Consider the following 21,999-nt stretch of genomic DNA (forward strand, 5'->3'; position numbering starts at 1 on the left):
ACAAGACATCTTAAAGAAAGTGAAAAGGCAAGTTACAAATGATGAGTAGATATTTATCATATATATCCAATGAAGAAACAATACCCATAATACATAAATAATGTTTACCAAACGGTAAGAAATAAGAAACAACCAAGTAGAAAAATTGTTAACAGACCACGGAGAGGAAACATACATAGCCAATCAACACACAAGATGTACAACCTAAGTAGAAATCAGAGAATATAAAACTCTAATATCCAACTTTACACCAACCAAACTGAGAAGTATTGAAAGTCTGACCCAAGTATTAACAATTAATAATTATTAATAATATTAATAACAATTAATAATATTAACAATTGATGGGAATAAATCCTTCTGGAAAATATTTCAGCATTATCTAATGTGACAATGACAACACAAGAATTCCACTGTAAATATAGTCCTTAAAACAACTTTTGCATATGGACACAAGGAGACCGATGCAGAGAGCATTGGGAGCATTCCGAATTTTGATAACAGAGATGGTGATGGAAAAGGCTCTGAGTCACTGGGGAAGAGGGGCAGCTTCGTTTTAAATCAACCCGACACTTCAGTACAATGCTCAAAGTCAGCCTGTTCAGGTTTTCCAGGGGCCACCTGCTAACTCTGTCCTCCTCTCCCTTTTCCCAACTATAGTTCCACTTCTTAATACCTTATGTTGTTGATAACAGGCAGAATACCCCTACTGCGTCCCTTGGCATTTGTAAATTCCCTAGGACCAGTCACTCTCCGATGACCGACACATCCTGGACCGCCCAGCTCCCACCAGCCCCACTGCCCTGGTTCTCTGAAACCTTGATCATGACAGAAACAGTTTCCATTTCAACTCTCTTTGCTCTCTGACCCAAATTCTCAACTCTATACAGCCATCTTCTCAACAGTCTGAACAAATGAGATCCCAAGCCAAATGATCTTTTGGCAAAGCCAAACAAACAAACAAACAAACAAAAAACAGCCAAATATAGGCTTCCAACAGCTACTCGGCCACCAGGGAAGAGCAGCCTCGCCCCGCCCGGTCAGTGCCTCGCTCTGACGTCACCCAAGGCGCCCGGAGAGGCGGTCGAGTTTGAGACGTCATCTGGCTGCGCCCGCGTTGGCAGTTGCTCTACAGTTGCTGGGAAGAGGCCAGCAGGGTGATTCGCAGGACTGGATCATGCCTGACAGGGAGAGGTTTCCTGGGAAGCAGAAGCCACTAGGCTTGGGATGAAAGAAGCAGCGCAGATGCAAAATCTGGAGAGCGCGGGGCCCGGGCGGTCTGTCAGCACCCAGACTGGCAGCATGACCGGTGAGTACCCGGGACCGAGAGCCCGGGACCCTGCTGCCACCTCTGCTTTCTCTCTGCCCTGTGCCTCTCCCGCCGTCGAGCCCCGCGTCCCCCGCCTGCCCCTCTTCTCCTGCCTGGCGGCTCATGGATTTCCGCTTGCCGCGTCCTCGCCGCTGTCACCCGCACCTCGGCCGCGCTGGCTTTTGAAGTCGCGCTCTCTGCCCCCCGTTTCCTATTCCTCGCAAGACCTGGAGCCGGGATCTCGGGTTTTGAAGAGCCTGAGAATTCCTTAAACCGTGCTTTCCCCTCGATTTCCACGTCAGTCGTACTTGTCGCGTTTCCGTGTTTAGCCGCTTTACCCTGAGAGGTCGCTCCATTTTTGTGCCGTGTTCTAATCCTTGCCCTTGTAGCAACACTTAATCAGAAAGCTAGCCCGCGACGACGTCAGAGGCGAGGACTTTGACAACTTCCTTTGGATTGGCAGAGGCGAGGACTTTTACAACTTCCTTTGGATTGTTCCCTTAGCTCCAACGTGTATCAGTCGCTGAAGTTTTCCTACTGTGTGAGGGTGGGAGAAAGCAAGCTCAACTTTGCAAAGTGCCGCCAGAGGTTGCTACAAGCTTCCTGCGATATAAGCTCTGATTCTCTTGACCCCACTCATCCTTTTCCTCCGCCTCGTGCTAAAGGGGCTGAACTACGGCTGCAGCACCCGCCTAGTGTTGAGCTGAATTTCTATTTTCATCACTAATAAAACCTTAACGTGTCTGCTCTCTTGTAGGTCAGATACCGAGGCTTTCCAAAGTCAACCTTTTCACGCTGCTCAGTCTTTGGATGGAGCTCTTCCCAGCAGAAGCCCAAAGGCAGAAATCTCAGGTAGCATTTGTTTCCCTGGATGACTTTTCCCCTTCGAAAAGCAGTGGTCTAGATTTTGATTTTATTGCTTCCGTTGCTGTCACACTTAAAACCCAAGTCAGCGAGCATTGAGATTTGAGAAATACCTTTATGATTTATTTAGAAAGATTTATTTATTTGAAAGGCGGAGTTACAGAGAGAGAGAGAGACCAAGATCTTCCATCTGCTGGTTCGCTTCTCAGATGGACATAACGGCCAGGCTGGGCCAGGCCAAAGCCAGGAGCCAGGAGCTTCTTCTAGGTCTCCTGTGTGGGTGGCAGAGGCCCAGAAACATAGGCCATCTTCCGCTGCTTTTCCCAGGCCTTTAGCAAGGAGCTGGAGGGGAAGTGGAGCAGCCAGGACTTGAACCAGTGCCCACATGAGAAGCTGGTGTTGCATGCCATGGCCTAACCCACTGTGCACAGTGCCAGCCCCTATGGTTTATCTTGATACTTGAATCTCATAGCTGTCATAGTTTATCTTTCCAACCTAAAAGTGGAATAGTTACTGTCTCACACTGTGCCATGTTTATCAGGTGTTAATGGCATTTATATGTTAGTTTGACGAATAAGACTATTGTCTACACTACACAGTTTATCCCTCAAATATATATGGTTGGTGTTTTATCTAGGTAATTTTCCCCTCTCCTACTGACTGTAAATTGCTTGAAGATAGAGAATAGAGACTATGTTAGCTATTACTTGATATATACTTTAGGATCAACCATTATAATAAGTAACTGATTTCTTATTTCATGTAAATAGTCTCTTTTGGGAATCTTATAAGAGATGACCAAAACAGGTTAGGAATGTATAGTAAATATAATCATAAAAGCCAACATATTGGGAATAAGAGATCCTGTATCTCTTTTGTTTCCTGTCCTGGGGCAACAAGGTTCTGGGTTCTCATCATTTTCATCCATACTTGTGGTGGCATGGTGCCAGGTTCTCACCATTTTGGTTGAGTAATTTTGGAAGTTTAGAGTGTTAATTTTTATAGGGGGCTGAGGTCACAGTAATAGAAAATAGTTTTAGGTTAAGTATTTAAGATGTTTTTTAAGCCAGGCAAAATGTGGGAGGGAAATTACCCATAGCTCCTCACCATTTTAACATCACTGTTAATATTTTGATACTTCCAATCTTATTTTAAGTATAACTTTTCTGTTATAAAATTATGATTGTATTCTGCAGATGTTTGGATTCATGCTTTCTACTTTGCCAGTAGTTCAGCAAAAAAGTTGCTCTGGATTTTTCACAGAAAGATTATAAATCCTTAAATTCCCATAATACTTTTAGGAGGCCATTCATGACCACACTATTTTTATTTTTCATGTTGGATGCCTCCTTTGCAGAGGCTGAAGTTGTGTACTTGGCACCACTGATACAAAGAAGCAAAGATATCGTCTTTTTTTTCTTTTTCTTTTTTTTTTCAAAGATTTTATTTATTTATATGAGAGAGAGAGTTACAGACAGTGAGAGGGAGAGACAGAGAGAAAGGACTTCCTTCCGTTGGTTCACTCCCCAAATGACTGCAACGGCCAGAGCTACACCGATCCAAAGCCAGGAGCCAGGTGCTTCTTCCCGGTCTCCCACTTGGGTGCAGGGGCCCAAGGACCTGGGCCATCCTCTACTGCCTTCCTGGGCCACAGCAGAGAGCTGGATGGGAAGAGGAGCAGCTGGGACTAAAACCAGCGCCCATATGGGATGCCGGCGCCGCAGGTGGAGGATTAACCTACTGCGCCGCAGTGCCGGCCCATGGTCTTTAAAAAAAGCTAGGCATTTAAACAATTAAGATAGAATTAGATGGTAGCCTCAAGAACAGAGAGTGTAAGCAGAGATGCTGCCAAGATTAAGGGCCAGGCTCTATAAGGAGATGTGAAGGAAAGATACATGGGGAGAAAATATTTATACTGAAATGTGAAGGATCAGGGGATATTTGCCCAAGCCATGGGACTCCATATAGAGAAGCTTAGAGGAATGAGAGAATTTTTGAACCTCATCTTGTGGTCCCGGGGGTCTCGGGAAAAACAGATACTCGGACGCTGCTTCTCAGCCTTCAGTAGGCTTTATTTAAACAGGATAGAAAGAGAAACCCTTGAGCAAGGGGAGCTCCGAAAGAAAGGGGAAGCTCCTGTTACTCTTTCATGAACGGCTTATATAGTATATCATTGCAGAAGCATGTAAGCAAGCTTAGTCCATGCTACAGTCCATGCGGTGGCGCTCCAATCGGGTGCCTGATCACACACAGTCCATGCGCTCCTTGTCCAACCATAAAGGTGATCACGCGCCTTCATCCAATCAAGCTCCTGGTCACGTAGCAGGCGGCTCAGGTGCTAACAACAAGCTTCCACCTGGTGTTTTCTCAGCCTTGGTCAGTGGGAAAAGAAGTACGGGAAGCCCCAAGGCCATAGTTGTTTTGACTCTAGCCTGGGGTTATGAAACGGTCCCGATATCACAGCTCCACAGAAACCATAAACATCCACACAGCAGTAACTATTGCAAACGGTCAGCAAGCTAAGCCTTAGCATGTGGGCCCATGGCCGGCTCAATGGGTCCCCACACATCTGAGGGTGAACTTGGGACGGAGGAAACTGGAAATAACTCAGAGGTAGACAGGAATCATTTCTTTCTTTTCTCTCCTTCCTTCCTTCCTTCCTTCCTTCCTTCCTTCCTTCCTTCCTTCCTTCCTTTCTTTCTTTCTTTCTTTCTTTCTTTCTCTTTCCCTCCCTCCCTCCCTCCCTTTTCTTTCCTTTCTTTCTTCTTTCCTCATAGTTAGAAGGAAAGACAGAGAAAGAAAGATCTTCCATCCTCTATTTACTCTCCAGTTAGCCTCCACAAATGGAGCTGGGGCAATTCAAAGCCAGGAGCCAGGAGCTTCTTCCAGGTCTCCCACGAGGGTGCAGGGGCCCAAGGACTTGGGCCATCTTCTACTACTTTCCCAGGCCATAGCAGAGAGCTGGATCAGAAGTGGAGCAGCCCAGACAAAAACTAGTGCCCATATGGGATGCCAGCATCGCAAGTAGTGGCTTTACCTGCTATACCACAGTGCTGGCCACAACAGGAATCATTTAATTAAAAAAACAGCTTATGCCTTGCAAAGGAGTTTCATTTTTATCTTGTCAGTATCAGCACTGTATTAAGGAATTTTTATAAGAAGTACTAGAATTTACGACTCATGATATTTCTTGGAGTAGTTTTCTTCTCCCATTATTCTGTGAAAAAAAAAAAAATTTTTTTTTTTTTTTTTTTTGACAGGCAGAGTGGATAGTGAGAGAGAGAGACAGAAAGGTCCTCCTTTTGCCGTTGGTTCATCCTCCAATGGCCGTCACGGCCGGCGCACTGCGGCCGGCGCACCGCATCGATCCGAAGGCAGGAGCCAGGTACTTATCCTGGTCTCCCATGGGGTGCAGGGCCCAAGCACCTGGGCCATCCTCCACTGCCCTCCCGGGCCACAGCAGAGAGCCGGCCTGGAAGAGGGGCAACCGGGACAGAATCCGGCACCCCGACTGGGACTAGAACCCGGTGTGCCGGCACCACAAGGTGGAGGATTAGCCTATTGAGCCGTGGCGCCGGCCTCTGTGAAATATTTTATAAATAGTAAAATCTATTAAACATGTTGTACATTCTTATTCTATATTTCTCATTGTCTCTCTATCCCATCCTGGCTCCAAGTTTTATTAATGGCTTTGAGAAAGCTCTTCATTTTCATCATGAATTTTTAAAGTTCATTTATTGTTTCTACTTGGTAATAGCTTAGAATTCTTTTACAAAAGTGGAAGATTTCCAAGGTATCAGAAGTTTTTTTGGATTTTTTTTTTTTTTTGCATATAAAATTTGGCTTAGTTAAATTAGAAGCAGGTGCTTAGAAACTACTGGGACTAGCATTGTGACGCAGTTGGTCAGACTGCTGCCTTCTATGCTAGCGTCCCATATGAGCGCTAGTTTGAGTCCTGGCTGTTCTACTTCTGCTCCAGCTCCCTGCTAATACACTGGGAAAGCAGCAGAAGATGGCCCAGGTGTTTGGGTCCCTGCTACCCACTTCCTGGCTCCTAGCTTTGGTCTGGCCCATCCCTGGCTGTTACAGTCATTTGGGGACTGAACCAGTGGATGGAAGATCTCTCTTGTCTCTCCCTCTCTGTCACTCTGCCCTTCAAACAAATTTTTTAAAAGAAATTTAAGAATTTAAAAAGTACATTTTTTTAAAGCTGGACTTGTTAGAGATTGAATACTAATCTGAAGACTTTTTTTTATTAAGATTTTATATTTATTTGAAAGGCAGAGTTACAAGGAGAGAGAGGGAGAGATTTTCCATCTGTTGTTTCACCCCACAAATGGCTGCAACCTCCAGGCCTGGGTCAGGCCAAAGCCAGGAGTCAGGAGCTTCTTCTGGGTCTCCAGAGTGAGTGGAAGGGCCCAAGGACTTGAGCCAACCTCTGCTGCTTTCCCAGGAGCATAAACAGGGAGTTGGATCAGAAGTGGAGCAGCCAGGACATGAACCAGCACCCATATGGAATGCTGGCATTGCAGATGGTGGCTTAACTTGCTACAACACAGCTCTGGCCCCTCTTCATTTTTTTAAATATTCAGATTGATCTCATTTTAATTGTTTATACACATAAACACACACCCTCAAAAAAGTATATTATATGCTGGAATCAAGTACTTTTTTGACAGGCACAAGTTATATTTAGTCTGTAAATAATTACAAATGTAAGTTTTTAGTAGAAAGTCATTGGTCAACTAATTACTGACATTTGTTCACAAAAAACATATATGCCCTACTGTTTATTTATACTTTATTAAGAAATCAGGAAAAATAGCTCATTAGGCTTTCAGTTAGCTCTTTGATTAAAATAGTGCTAAGTAAATTTCAGCATTATGAAACCACATTAGTACAAGATTTTATATAGCTTTGTGTCTTGTTTAACAAATGATCAGGTTTATAACTCCTTGTTTTCCCTTGAGTCAGTGACTCTTTCTTGATAATTTGTTCCTTTAACTTTGCCGTTATTCATTTGTTTACTTAATTTATTTTTTTAAGATTTATTTTGTTTAAAATTCTAGAGTTACATAGAGAGAGGGATAGACAGAGAGAGGGAGATCTTCTCTTTGCTGGTTCACTCCCCAAGTGGCCACAACAGCCAGCACTGTGCCAGACTGAAGCAAGAAGCCAGGAGCTTCATCCATGTCTCTTATGTGGGCCATCTTCAGCTGCCTTCCCAGGCTGTTAGCAGGGAGCCGGATTGGAAGTGGAGCAGCCAAGACTTGAACCAGTGCACATATAGGATGCTGGCATTGCAGGTGGTGACTTTACCCACTACACCACAACATTGGCTCCTATCTTTGCCATTTTTATTATTATTTATATAAACAAATTTGTTTTACATTCCCAAGAGCAAATTTGTAAGATATTTAGAACATGATTATTTTTGATTATCAACTGCTTAAATATTGAATGTCGATAAAGCAGATCTGTTTTTATAGTTTATAAAAATAAGTCTTTTGTTTTAAATATTTTACTTGTAATCTGTTTAAGAGACAGAGTGCTGATCTGCTGGTTCCCTTCCCTGTATCTGCAGTGGCCTGCCAGGGCCTGGCTGAGATTGAATCCAGGAGCCAGAAACACAATCCAGATCTCCCACATGAGTGGGTGGAAGGAATCCAGTTCTGAGCCATCACCACTGTCTCTCAGGGTCTGCATTGGCAGAAAACTGGAATCAGGAACTGGAGCCAGGAATGGATTCCAGGCACTCTGATATAGGACACAAGCATCTTAAACTGCTACTGTTTATTTAAAATCTTATTTAGAAATCTGACACATATCCATTTCTATTTAAGACTTTTAAATGGAAAGTAAAAACAGACATAGAAATGAGTACAAAGGATATGGAAACAAAGAAAATCCACGTTTTAGGAATGCCAGCTGACCAGGAAATATTTTTGACTTGGATATATGAAAGGTTATCATGTTTATACCTAATCTTAAAGCTTATTCTGATACTGTTCACTATATAAGTGTTTTCTCAGCTTTGTTCCCACACCCATGTCTGGTTGGATTGTAGTTGTCAAACCATGGTTTGGGGTAGGCCTCCATGTCTTGTCTGTACTTGCAGGCTTAAGGACTCAGTGGTACCTAGGCAGAGGGTACCTTAATATTATACTAGCAGCAATCTTATGAGTTAATAGGCTTCATATGTTAGCTTTGGAGCTTGACTATCATTTTGAACGTTGTTTCTATAAGGAAATGTGTTTTAAATAAAAAAAGTTTATGAAATATTTAAAACATAATTACTTGTAGGTTTGTAACTGAAAGCTTGGTCCCTATCCCTAGTGCCAAATCAAAATAAGAAATGCAAAGTTTGAGGATAAAGGAAAGAGAAAGTTTAATCTATTGATAGATTAGGACAGTAGCAGACCTTGGGGTCTCAAGAACTACTGTCCTGGCCGGCGCTGCCGCTCACTAGGCTAATCCTCCGCCTTGCAGTGCCGGCACACCGGGTTCTAGTCCCGGTCAGGGCACCGGATTCTGTCCCGGTTGCCCCTCTTCCAGGCCAGCTCTCTGCTGTGGCCAGGGAGTGCAGTGGAGGATGGCCCAAGTGCTTGGGCCCTGCACCCCATGGGAGACCAGGAGAAGCACCTGGCTCCTGCCATCGGATCAGCGCAGTACCCGGCCGCAGCGCGCTGGCTGTGGCGGCCATTAGAGGGTGAACCAACGGCAAAGGAAGACCTTTCTCTCTGTCTCTCTCTCTCTCACTGTCCACTCTGCCTGTCAAAAAAAAAAAAAAAAAAAAAAAAACTACTGTCCTGCTTAGTGAAAATGGTCTGGGGCTTTTAAGAAGTACAAGAGTGAGGTTAGAGAGCCAGCGCTGTGGCATAGCCAGTAAAGCTGCTGCCTGCAGTATCAGCATATCATATGGGTGCTGATTCAAGACTCGCCTGCTTCACTTCCAATCCAGCTCTCTGCTATGGCCTGGGTGGGCAGTAGAAGATGACCCACGTACTTGGGCCCCTGCACCCATCTGGAGACATGGGAGAAGCCCCTGGCAGTTTTGAGCCATGGAAAAACATAAAGTGTGGCCAAGACTATGAAGGAATAAAGAGGAAAAAGGTTAATTAATTAGAATTGAGAAGATAAGGGACTATGTGGCAAAGGTATTGCATATGAGTTGTGGTAGGCAGAATAATGGCTTCCCAGTCCCTGAAGCCAGTGACTATTTATGTCACAAAGCAAGGGGAAATTAAAGTGATGGATGGAATTAAGGCTGCTAATTATCTGTTTTAAGATGGGGAGACTGTCCTGGATTATCTGATAAGCCCCCAATTATCACAAGGGTCATTATAAGTGGAAAAAGGAGGCAGAGAATCAGAGAGACGCATCATGAAAAAGACTCCACTGACCATTTCTAGATTTGAAGATAGAAGGATATAGGCAGTCTGCAGAAGCTGGCAAAGGTTAAGGAAATGGATTCTCTCCTAGGACCTCCCCAAAGAACTCAGCCCTACAGATACTTTAATTTTAGCCCAGTGAAACTTCCAGAACTGTACAATAAATTTGTGTTGTTTTAAGCCACCAACTTCATGGTAACTTGCTACAGCAGCAACAGAAAATTAACATAAGGGGGCTGGTGCTGTGGCATAGTGGGCTGGGCATCCCATTTAGGTGCCAGTTCGTGTCCTGGCTGCTCCTCTTCTGATCCAGCTCTCTTCTATTGGCCTGGGAAAGCAGTAGAAGGTGGCCCAAATGCTTGGGCCCCTGCACTCACTGAGAAACCTGGAAGAAGCTCCTGGCTCCTAGCTTTGTATCAGCCCAGCTCTGGCCACTGCAGCTATTTGGGGAGTGAACCAGGAGATAGAAGCTCTCCCCTATCCCCAGCCTCTGCCCCTCAAATAAATAAATAAATCTTTTTTTTCCCCTAGGACTTCTGGCCTATTTTAACTTTTATTTAATAAATATAAATTTCCAAAGTACAGTTTATGGATTACAATGGCTCCCCCCCTCCCATAACTTCCCTCCAACACGCAATCCTCCCATCTCCTGCTCCCTCTCCCATTCCATTCACATCAAGATTTTCAATTATCTTTACATACAGAAGATCAATTTAGTATAAATTAAGTAAAGATTTCAACAGTTTGCACCCACACCGAAACACAAAGTGTAAAATACTGTTTGAGTACTAGTTATAGCATTAATTCACATTGTACAACACATTAAAGACAGAGATCCTACATGAGGAGTAAGTGCACAGTGACTCTGTTGTTGACTTAACAAATTGACACTCTTGTTTATGGCGTCAGTAATCACCCTAGGCTCGTGTCATGAGTTGCCAAGGCTATGGAAGCCTTTTGAGTTTGCCGACTTTGATCTTATTTAGACAAAGTCATAGTCAAAGTGGAAGTTCTCTCCTCCCTTCAGAGAAAGGTACCTCCTTCTTTGATGGCCCATTCTTTCCACTGGGATCTCATTCGCAGAGATATTTCATTTAGATCTTTTTTTTTTTTTGGCCAGAGTGTCTTGGCTTTCCATGCCTAAAATACTCTCATAGGCTCTTCAGCCAGATCTGAATGCCTTAAGGGCTAATTCTGAGGCCAGAGTGCTGTTTAGGGCTTCTGCCATTCTGTGAGTCTGCTGTGTATCCTGCTTCCCATGTTGGATTGTTCTCTCCTTCTTAATTCTATCAGTTAGTTATTAGCAGACACTAGTCTTGTTTGTGTGATGCCTTTGACTCTTAGACCTATCATTATGATCAATTGTGAACTGAAACTGATCACTTCGACTAGTGAGAGGGCATTGGTACATGACACCTTGATGGGATTGAATTGGAATCCCCTGGTACATTTCTAACTCTGCCATTTGGGGCAAGTCAGCCTGAATATGTCCCAAATTGTACATCTCCTCCCTCTCTTATTCCCACTCTTATATTTAACAGAGATCACTTTTCAATTAAATATAAACACCTAAGAATTAGAAAAATAAATAAATAAATAAATCTTTAAAAAAAATGGAGGCTGGGCTGCTGAGTCAGGTACTGAAGCCAGTTTTGGATCTGATGACAAGATATCTCGAGACATCAGTGCAGTTCCTTGTGAAGTTGCTTGATGGCTTAGTTTTGTATGAGAAGGAGATAGCAGAATGTTTTGTACAATTAAGTAGCTATAAAATGTTATTTGGCTGAGATGTGAAAGAGGCGAAGTATTGTGCTAAGAAGTTCCAGTGTTTCATTAGTCAGGATGTAGCCCACTCAGCCAAGAGCCATGCTTAGGGTGCCCTTAGTTATTCATACTCTTTGCATTCTGGTAAAATAAATTCAAACTTCTTCTATGAGGAGGGCCAGATAACTTTCCAAGTGCAGGTGGCTTTCTCAAGGTCAGTTTCTGGAATTCACAAAGCAAGTATTGTTTATTTGTTAGAACAGACATTTTAGTTAGTCACCAGCTCAGGAGTTTGCTTTTGTTGATCAGAATATGAAAAGGAAAAGAAGTATTTGGTACAATTACAGGTAGTCAGCTACTTGTATATCTAACGTCAATGAAGCAGAACTAATAATTTCATTTATTCTGATGGCATTGCCATTGTAAGGAAGCAAAATCCACGTTGGAATGGAGGAAGGATGCAAAATGAAAGAGCATATTGTACTACACTTTCATAATGTTTTTTGCACAAACATTTTCTTTTTCATGATGCGTCTCTCTGATTCTCTGCCTCCTTTTTCCACTTATAATGACCCTTGTGATAATTGGGGGCTTATCAGATAATCCAGGACAGTCTCCCCATCTTAAAACAGATAATTAGCAGCCTTAATTCCATCCATCACTTTAATTTCCCCTTGCTTTGTGACATAAATAGTCACTGGCTTCAGGGACTGGGAAGCCATTATTCTGCCTACCACAACTCATATGCAATACCTTTGCCACATAGTCCCTTATCTTCTCAATTCTAATTAATTAACCTTTTTCCTCTTTATTCCTTCATAGTCTTGGCCACACTTTATGTTTTTCCATGGCTCAAAACTGCCACAATTCTGTAATTTTAAACTACAGAATTTCATTTTCTGATCACAGCTGCCAACCCTTCAATGTTTTGGGAAATGACACGGGGGCCAGATTTTATAAAGTCCTGTATTACTACAGTGGATGGTCTGAACTTGATCCTGAGCAACGTAGGAAGTCAATGCAGAGTTTTAACAAGGAAAAGGAAAGATTGTCTAAAGCCAAAGAAACCAGCCTTTAAACATGGTACTATTCAACTAATTTTATGTCATATGTACTAATACTTTTTGCCTTAATCTGATTTTAATTAGAAGACTGAAGAGGAAAAGCATGGATCCATAGGAGATAATGAAGATACAGCCAGAGTGTCTACTGACCAAAAACAGGTGAATTTTTTAAAGATTATTTATTTGAAAGTGTTACAGAGGGAGAGACAGAGAAAGAGAGAGAGAGGGAGAGAGAGAGAAGTCTTTCATTCACTGGTTCACTCCCCAAGTGGCTGCAAAGGCCAAGGCGGAGCCAGGCTGAAGCTGGGAGCCAGGAACTTCTTCCAGGTCTCCCACATGGGTCCAGAGGCCCAAGCACTTGAACCATCTTCTGCTGCTTTTCCTAGGCCATTAGCAGAGAGCTGGATCAGAAGTAGAACAGCCGAACTTGAACTTGCACCCTTATGGGATGCTGGCATCACAGGCAATGGCTTTACCTGCTATACTAGAATGCCTGTTCCCAAAACAGGAGAGTTTTTTATGATTAAAAAATATTTAAGGGGCTGGTGCTGTGGCATAGTAGGTTAAGCCTCCCACCTGCAATGTCATCATCCCATATGGGCGCTGGTTCAAGTCCTGGCTGTTCTATTTCCGATCCAGTTCTCTGCTGTGGCCTGGGGAAACCGTAGAAAATGGCCCAAGTACTTGGACCGCTGCACCCCCCATGGGAAACCCGGAAGAATCTCCTGGCTCCTGGCTTCAAATCACCTCAGCTCCAGCCGTTGCAGTCATTTGGAGAGTGAACCAGTGGATGGAAGACTTCTCTCTCCTGTCTCTGCCTCTAACTCTCTGTAACTCCGCCTTTTAAATAAATAAGCAAATCTTTAAAAAAAAAAAAAAAAAAAACTTGGGCCCATAATTACTAAAGAAAGGAGATGGTATAAAGTACGGAAAAAAAACCTTCCTGTACTCAAGTTCCCTATTCCCACTTCCAAGGGAGTTTCTTAAGTAGTCTTCTAAAAATCTACATGTTTACAAGACTGTATATCTCTGCTATAAATATTAAAATAACCAAAAATGCAGTTATTGTGAGATACTCCTAGCTTTTTTAAAATATCATTTTCAAATTTAACTCTTGACTCCTAATATTAGTTTATCTAGACATGTTTGAGAATCAGTCTTCCATGATTCTCCCACATGCATGCACACATTTTGCAGGTTATCCCAAATATGCAAGCCTAGCTACTCTTCACTAGGGCCGTTTCTCGTTGTGTTTGCAGTGAGCAACCTGGAGAGTTGAGGGCTGAGATAGTGTCTTCTCTGGGATGAAGAGCAGATTGGCTTATTCTTTGTTATGGAACAGGAGGATCCCAAAGCTCAGTGTTCTCTCCTGTAACACAACCTTCTGGGCCTATCTGCATTACTTCCTATGGGACTTCAGGGGAAGGGAACCATCTCAGGCATGATGCCCATACTGCTTGCTGTGCTCTAAATAGTAAAGTCCTTTGTCTATGACCCAGAAGTTTCATGCCTTTAGCTAGTATTCATGAAACAGTAACAGGTTGGCCTATTAACTAGTAGATGGGGTAAAATCAAAGCCTAGAGCTCAAAGATGAACTTTGTTTTTTTTTTTATAATATTGCATTGCATTTTCTTGTTACTTTAATTTTTTGAGTTTTTCAGAGATTCTGACTCACTGGGTGTGGAGTGGAGACCAAACAGGTGTATTTTCAAAAGTTTTATCTTGATGATTCTGATTTCCTGATTAATTCTGAGAGACCCAATAAGAATACAGAAATACACTTGTTTTCAGACTATTTGAATGTGTTCATCATAGGATAGATGAAGAAAACAGTGAATCACTGTTTAAGTGAATATACTAGGTCTTATTCAAAACAGACTATCTTTTTTTGCCCATGTTGTAATATAGAACTCTGTGACAAGAATTACTTAAGCAACTTGCCAAGATGTTAGGGAAGTGAAGCAAAATCAAGATCCAGAAAAGTGGTTCAAAAAAGATTTAATCTTCTGGGAAGTACAGTAAGTGGAAGTACCAAAATGAAATGCAACTTAGGCTTTCCTTTGTTTTGTTTTGTTAAGTCTGAGATGTAAAAATCTTTAGCTGGAAGTAAAATGAAAATTTTTTTTTTCTGAAGTATTTAGTATATATTAAAGATTTCAACAGTTTGCACCCACACTGACACACAAAGTATAAAGTACTGTTTGAATACTAGTTTTACCGTTAATTCGCATAGTACAACACATTAAGGACAGAGATCCTACATGGGGAGTAAGTGCACAGTGACTCCCATTGTTGATTTAACAGTTGACACTCTTATAATGACGTCAGTAATCACCTGAAGCCCTTGTCATGTACTGCAAGGCTATGGAAGCCTCTTGAGTTCACAAACTCTGACCTTATTTAGACAAGGCCATAATCAAAGTGGAAGTTCTCTCCTCCCTTCAGAGAAAGGTACCTCCTTCTTTGATGACCCGTTCTTTCCACTGGGATCTCACTCACAGAGATCTTTCATTTAAGTCATTTTTTGCCACAGTGTCTTGGCTTTCCATGCCTGAGAAACCCTCATGGGGTTTTTAGCCAGATCTGAATTCCTTAAGGGCTGATTCTGAGGCCAGAGTGCTGTTTAGGGCATTTGCCATTCTAAGTCTGCTGTGTATCCTGCTTCCCATGTTGGATCATTCTCTCCTTTTTAATTCTATCTATTGTTATTAACAGACACTGGTCTTATTTATGCGATCCCTTTGACACTTAATCCTATCTTTATGATCAGTTATGAACTTAAACTGATCATTTTAACTAGTAAGATGGCATTGGTACCTGCCAACTTAATGGGGATGCCTATTTTTATTTTAAACAAACTTGCTGGAAGTAACTAGAAGTAAGTAACCTGTACTTTGTATTTGAAGGACTTAAAACTCTTAGATCAATGTTCTTTTATTTTATAAAGGAAAGATTTTTGTATTCCACTTAAATGTCTTGATAGTTAGGAGATGGTTGCTTGACTCAGAAATCTTCCATGAAATCTCTATTTTTTGTTTTTAGGCATTTAACAAAGTATCCTTCTTCATACTCCTAACTGGAACTGAAACTTGACTACTTTAGTTAAGAGAGCTTTGGTCTGACCATTAAAATTACTTCAGATGTGTTCTGTTGCAGGACTGATACAGGGTAAAATCCCTTTGGAGGGGTTGAGGACTAAGGGCTAACCCATCCTCAGCCCAGGTGCCAGTCATTGTTGTATCATTTGGTCCTGGATCCAAGGATCAGGTCTACATTCCTTACTTGGAGTCTTTGGTCAGAAAAACAGCATAGACTATTTTGTATAAGTTGGCACATTTTAGGCTCAAGTAACAGAAAACTTCCTTCAAAGAGGTCCATTAGAACTCTAGAACCCCAGTCAGTACCCCCCTTTTTTTGTTGTTATAATTTATCCAAATATTTGTAGTATATGGACTCAAACCACATCAGGGTAAACTGCCACAGTGCTAAGAACTAGTGCAGCTGGTATTTAGAAAGAAACTGAATTTTTTTTTATTAAAAATGTTTTTATTTCATTTTATTTGAAAGGCAGAGATAGAGATCTTCCATCCACTGATTCATTCCCAAAAAATGCCTGCAACAGCCAGGGCTGAGACCAGGGTGAAGCCAGGAACCTGGAATTCCATCTGGTCTCCCACATGGGTGGCAGATATCCAAGTATTTGAGCCATCACCTTCTGCCTCCCAGGGTGCGTATTGGTAGGAAGCTGGATCAGAAGCGGAGTGTCCAGGACTCATACCAGGTACTCCGAATGGGAGGTAGACATCCTAAATGGCAGCTTTACCATAGTACCAGACACCTGAGAACTATCTTTATTTTAGTCAGTATTTAAAATACTTTAGGTTTAATATGATGTCTACTTTAGTGCTGCCTTTTACCATTGTGGGTCTTTTAGAAAATCATGTAAATTCTCTGAATTTATCCATGTTTAAAATCAGAGGATTTTCCAGATTTTTCATTTTTACCATCCTGAAGCTTAATATTATATAATCTTAGATTAGATGCTATAAGAAATCAACTTGATTTGGTTTCTGCCCTTTAATAGGTTAAAATATATTCATTTCTTGCTAGAATAAGTTTTTGATAATTTCATGCTTAATTATTTGGTTAGTAAGAGCCTTGGTTTAGAAAACTTCTGATCCAAAGTCAACACTGAACTTTCAGAAATTTTATGCTTAATGGAGAAATTTGTAAATTTTGCACAAAATGTGTTCAGATAAAGAACTTTCATTTTATTAATAAATTAAGTGCAATTCATGATATCATTAGATGTTATAACTAATAAATTATTATCTTATATCTTGACGCAGGTGAAGAGAACTGGTCTTGTGGTAGTGAAAAACATGAAAATTGTTGGTCTCCACTGTTCTAGTGAAGATTTACATGCTGGGCAAATTGCTCTTATTAAACATGGGTCAAGGCTGAAAAACTGTGATCTTTATTTTTCCAGAAAACCATGTTCTGCTTGTTTGAAAATGATTGTAAATGGTAAGTGCAAATAAGGTTTTGTTGGGGTTTAAGAGCATTTCTCTGAGAGCAATCATTGGGGATGAATTGCTTCAATACCACAGGGGTAATTTGGAAGTAAAAATAATATGTGAAAACGGTGTGACACAGTGTAAGAAAAAGAATCAGAAAACATGAAATCTATAGTCCCTAGCTAGGTAGCTATCTCCCAAGGTCTGCATTTTGAAAGACAGTGCACAAATTTTGAATGTGTAGCCGTCCATCTGTGCCATACGAGGCTACTCATAAACCTCTGTGTTCCTCCGTGATTCTATTTTACAGCTAAGTAAGCATACCTTTCTTCTGTTGAAAAGAATATGTATCTTGGGGCTGGCATTGTGGTGCGGCAGGTCAAGCCACCGTTAGCAAAGCTAGCATCCCATATCAGAGTCCTATGGCTTCCTGCTTTTTCTGCTTGTTTGAAAATGGCAAGTGCAGATAAGGTTTTGTTGGGGATTAAAAGCTTTTCTCTGAGATCAGTCAGTGGGGACAAATTGTCTGAATACCATAGGGGTAATTTGGAAATAAAAATATATATCTGAAAACAGTCCTGGGGTTTCCTTCTAATGTGCCCGGAAGGCAATGGATGCTGGCCCAAGTACTTGGGTCCTCACCACCCATGGGGGAGACTGGGATAGAGTTCCTGGCTCCTGGCTTTGGCCTTGCCCAGTTGTGGTTGTTGTGGCCATTTGGGGAGCAAACCAGCAGACAGAAGATCTCTCTTCCTCTCTCTCACTCTGCTTTTCAAATAAATAGATAAATATTTTTAAAAACCTATCTTGTATATAGACACTGGCAGATCAAACAAGCACACTAATGTAGTTCCTAATTCTTTCCCTCAAATTGTTACTTGGGGGCCAAGATGGCAATTTAATGTGAATACATCATCTAGCACCAAATAAGTGATAATACACTAGTAAGTGATGTGTAATCGCAGGGGAAAAATAGTGATCCTTGCAGGTTGTCATGTTAGGACAGGCTGGGGCTTAGCTGGTTCTTGGTGAGTGAGATGCAAAGTAGGAAGAATGTAGTGCTAGTCATGGGGAACAGCACTAGTGTAGTCATCAAGACGCATATAGTGAAGTTCTCGGGTTAGTGTTCTTGGATGATAGTAGCAGATGGATTATAATGATATGATTGATGGATTGGGGCTTAGTGGAGAACTTTGAAAAACTGTATGTTTTAGACTTTATCTTACAAAACAGGGACCCTAGACCTGTTTTTAGAAAAAGCTATTTTTATTTACAACAAAGTCCTATGAGTAATGATTAAATCTAGGTTTAAGTCAGTGGAAGAACTTCCAGAAGAAATGGTCATGGGACTAGAAACCTCCTGGTCTACAACAAATATTTCAAACTGGTAGTTATCTGTGATAGTGGTCCAACTGTGTGGTCTCCCCTACTGCAGTTACCAGTTGAGAAGATAGTTATAAAGTAGTGATGACATATTTTTCTCCTTTTTCAATTAACCAGGCAGATTTAATATTCATTTTATCACTTATATTCAACTGACTTATAATTCCTGTTACAATGTGGAGCCATTGAAGTTTTAAGCAGGATGTAACATGATTGAAATTATGTTTGCTGTTGTTACTGAATTGGAACTGGAAGAAATAAAGAGATTGGAAGCTTGATCAGTAGCACATTGCATGAGGCAGGATATAACATAGGATTCACTTGGCAGCATTGCTATAGAAAGGAAAGAATGTGAAAGAGCCGGAACATTGTTGACTGGTCTGTTCTGGAGTCTAGGGAGAAGAATGAATACTAAAGATGGTTGCATCTATACTGAGCTGACTGCTGAAAGCATTCCCAATGACCTCAGGTGCTCATGTATTATTTAGTTATCTTGGGAAGGGAGCATAGTTGAATCTCAGGCTATTGATTTCACTTACAGTCACTATTTCCTCATTTACAAAGCAAACATTCCCTCAGCCCAGTGGCTCTCAGCATGCTGCCAGTGGACACCTGATGGTCCATGAGGTCAGCCCTATTTCCACGATAATACTACATTTGCACCAATGGTGTTTCCATAATACTACATTTGCACCAATGATGCAAAAACAATGATGAGAGAAACTCCTGGTGCTGAATCATGAAGCAAGGCAGAGATGCCAAACTGCACTGGTATACATTGTACTCCTCATTATACTTGAAGGAAATTAATGTCACATAAGAACATCCTCAATGAAACAGGAGGAATGGTGAATTTTATTAAATCCCAGCCCTTTTTTTGTTAGAAATTTCTTTATTCTTTTTAAGCACCAGCTTAATACTGCAGAAAATTTCAAATGATCCTTTGACAACCCACTCCCCCCAACCCGAATTCTTGATCCAGAGCTTTTCAAGTAAAGACATGCTCTCCTCTCTCTTCTATATGAAACTTTATGAAATAAAGGCAAAGGACTGTGTACATTGTACTATAAAAACACGGCCCCAGCTCTGGAAATGGTGGCTGCTCAGCTTCCTCCACTGCACAGGGCCTGAAAGACTCTTGTTCATGAACTGTCTCTTCACAAAGCAAGTCTGCTCGAGTACATGTATTTTTAATATTCTGTGGGAAGATGTGGATATAAAGCACTTTAGTTTCAAAACTAAGTATAAATACTGCCTTGAGGAAAACCATTTATGAGGTTGTTTTGTGTTGCAAACTGAATTATCCACTTTTTTCAAAGAACACTATGAACTGGTTATTAAAGCCTGGCTATTTTGCAGACATTTTCTCAAAAAAAGAAGTGAAATGACTAACAATATTTGTTGCCAGTGATAAAATTTGGGCTTTCAAGCAAAACTGAGAATTTTTAAAAGTTAATATCCATCATTCTAAGTTTGACAGTTTCCCAATATTTAGACTCTTTTGATGCAATTGGTGGTGATGCTCATGAATGGGAATAAATTGAAAATCAGTAAATCAGTGATTTCCAAACAATAAGCACATGATGCTACAAACCATGCTTGAGTAAAGGAGTCACTCTAATTATGAGACAGACTGATGGACTGCAGTGTGACAGAAGATTTTGTGATGGTGTGGTTTCAGATCTCATCTTGTAACTAGCCCCTAAGAAACTATCCCACATCAACTTTTTGAAGTGTCAAAGAAGAATACTCATAGTTATTTAAAAAATCTGTTAAAGTACTTATTTTTCAAATCCATATCTGTATAAGGCCACATGAAAACAGCCTATTACATAAGATTGGAAACAGAAGGATATCTGAGACTCCAGCTGTTAAGCCAAATATTAAATATATTTATATAATATATAATATAAATATATTTTATATTAAATATATTTGTAGAAATTTTAAACAATACCATTACTCTCACTAATTTTTGTTGTCTTAGGAAATACAGGATTTAGTTGTTTTTTTCTTTTTAAAAAATTATTTATTTATTTATTTGAAAGTCAGAGTTACACAGAGAGAGGAGAGGCAGAGAGAGAGGTCTTCCATCTGATGGATCACTTCCCAATTGGCCGCAAAGGCCAGAGCTGCGCTGATCTGAAGCCAGGAGCCAGGAGCTTCTTCTGGGTCTCCCATGTGGGTGCAGGGGCCCAAGGACTTGGGCTATCACCCACTGCTTTCCTATGCCATAGCAGAGAGCTGGATTGGAAGTGGAGCAGCCGGGTCTCAAACCAGCGTCCATATGGGATGCCGGTACTTCAGGCCGGGGCGTTAACCCACTGCACCACAGCACCAGCCCATTATTTTTTTCTTATAAAGCTATGTTATTTACAGAAGTCCCCCATATCCACAATGAAGTAGGGAATACTTTCAAGGACTCACAGTGAATGCCTGAAACCACCTTGTATATGCTAAATTTTTCTAACATCTTACTTCATTGTATTAACCCTTAATAATAATAGGTGAAGACGTTAATTCTATTGGAACTTCTTGATTTACTGCAATGATAGGGTGGATAGGTCAATTCATCTTGTATCAAATAACTGCCTTTCCTATTTTATATTTCAGCTGGAGTTAACCGGATTTCATATTGGCCTGCTGATCCAGAAATAAGTTTGCTTACTGAGGCTTCTAGCTCTGAAGATGCAAAGTTAGATGCCAAAGCCGTGGAAAGATTGAAGTCAAACAGCAGGGCCCATGTGTGTGTCCTACTTCAACCTTTGGTGTGTTATATGGTGCAGTTTGTAGAGGAGACTTCTTATAAATGTGACTTTATTCAAAAGATTACAAAAACATTACCAGATGCTAACACTGACTTTTATTCTGAATGTAAACAAGAAAGAATAAAAGAATATGAAATGTTATTTTTGGTTTCAAATGAAGAAATGCATAAGCAAATACTAATGACAATAGGTTTGGAGAACCTGTGTGAAAACCCATATTTTAGCAATCTAAGGCAAAATATGAAAGACCTTATCCTGCTTTTGGCCACAGTAGCTTCCAGTGTGCCCAGCTTTAAACACTTCGGATTTTATTGTAGCAATCCAGAACAGATTAATGAGATTCACAATCAAAGTTTACCACAAGAAATTGCAAGGCACTGCATGGTTCAGGCCAGGTTATTGGCATATCGAACTGGTGAGTTACATGCTTAGTTCATAAATTGGGGCTGATTGGTTTGGGTTGTATCTGTTTCAGAAGTAAAGTGGTATTCACCTCATGTGTAGTAGAATTCATTTACTCTTAGATACTGATGTTTTGCTGTTTGTTCAATATAGAGAAATTAGTGAGACCCCTGAGTAGATACTCTTTCTTTGAGCAGTTTTAGGATTCCTTGTGGCCTAAATGCAATACCACATGTATTAATCAGGGCCCGAGTGTCTAGCCCCTTGCTTATGTGATTTCTTTTTCATTGAGCCCTCCTGTAAAGATTGAACAAAAAGGCAAAGGAGAAGGAAGCAAAATCATTTTTGTTAATTTTTCAATATTTTGTTTTATTAAATAAAAACTTTACTAAATATTGCAAAAATATGAGTTGAGAATAACTGGTAAAATCAAGGTAAAGGAATGTTGATTGTGACAGATTCTTTTGATTGCTATTATGTCTCATTGAGAAATCAACATTTTTACTTCATTACGTTGTGTTAAGTGGAAACAAAAT

At 40.9% G+C, this 21,999-nt stretch overlaps 1 protein-coding gene across 12 annotated transcripts in view; it reads left to right on the forward strand.

Annotated features, from left to right (window-relative positions):
• Positions 1-1,055: 1,055 nt before the first annotated feature.
• Positions 1,056-21,999, forward strand: part of CDADC1 (cytidine and dCMP deaminase domain containing 1) — a 51,049-nt gene continuing 30,105 nt past the window's right edge. For 2 of the 12 annotated variants that reach the window (XM_002720745.6, XM_089304157.1), the window contains exons 1-5: positions 1,056-1,309; positions 2,067-2,161; positions 12,477-12,551; positions 16,743-16,920; positions 20,907-21,476. In XM_002720745.6, the coding sequence (XP_002720791.2) occupies positions 1,228-1,309; positions 2,067-2,161; positions 12,477-12,551; positions 16,743-16,920; positions 20,907-21,476 (1,000 nt within the window). In that variant the 5' untranslated portion in view covers positions 1,056-1,227. Of the gene's footprint in view, positions 1,310-2,066; positions 2,162-12,476; positions 12,552-14,301; positions 14,412-15,960; positions 16,175-16,742; positions 16,921-20,906; positions 21,477-21,999 lie in introns of those variants that run through there. The other 10 variants (XM_089304164.1, XM_089304162.1, XM_051832271.3 and 7 more) reach the window with 7 other exon arrangements.

Source organism: Oryctolagus cuniculus, chromosome 9, assembly GCF_051225735.1.
Source record: "Oryctolagus cuniculus isolate XC-2025 breed Fujian yellow rabbit chromosome 9, ASM5122573v1, whole genome shotgun sequence".
NCBI lineage: Eukaryota > Metazoa > Chordata > Mammalia > Lagomorpha > Leporidae > Oryctolagus > Oryctolagus cuniculus.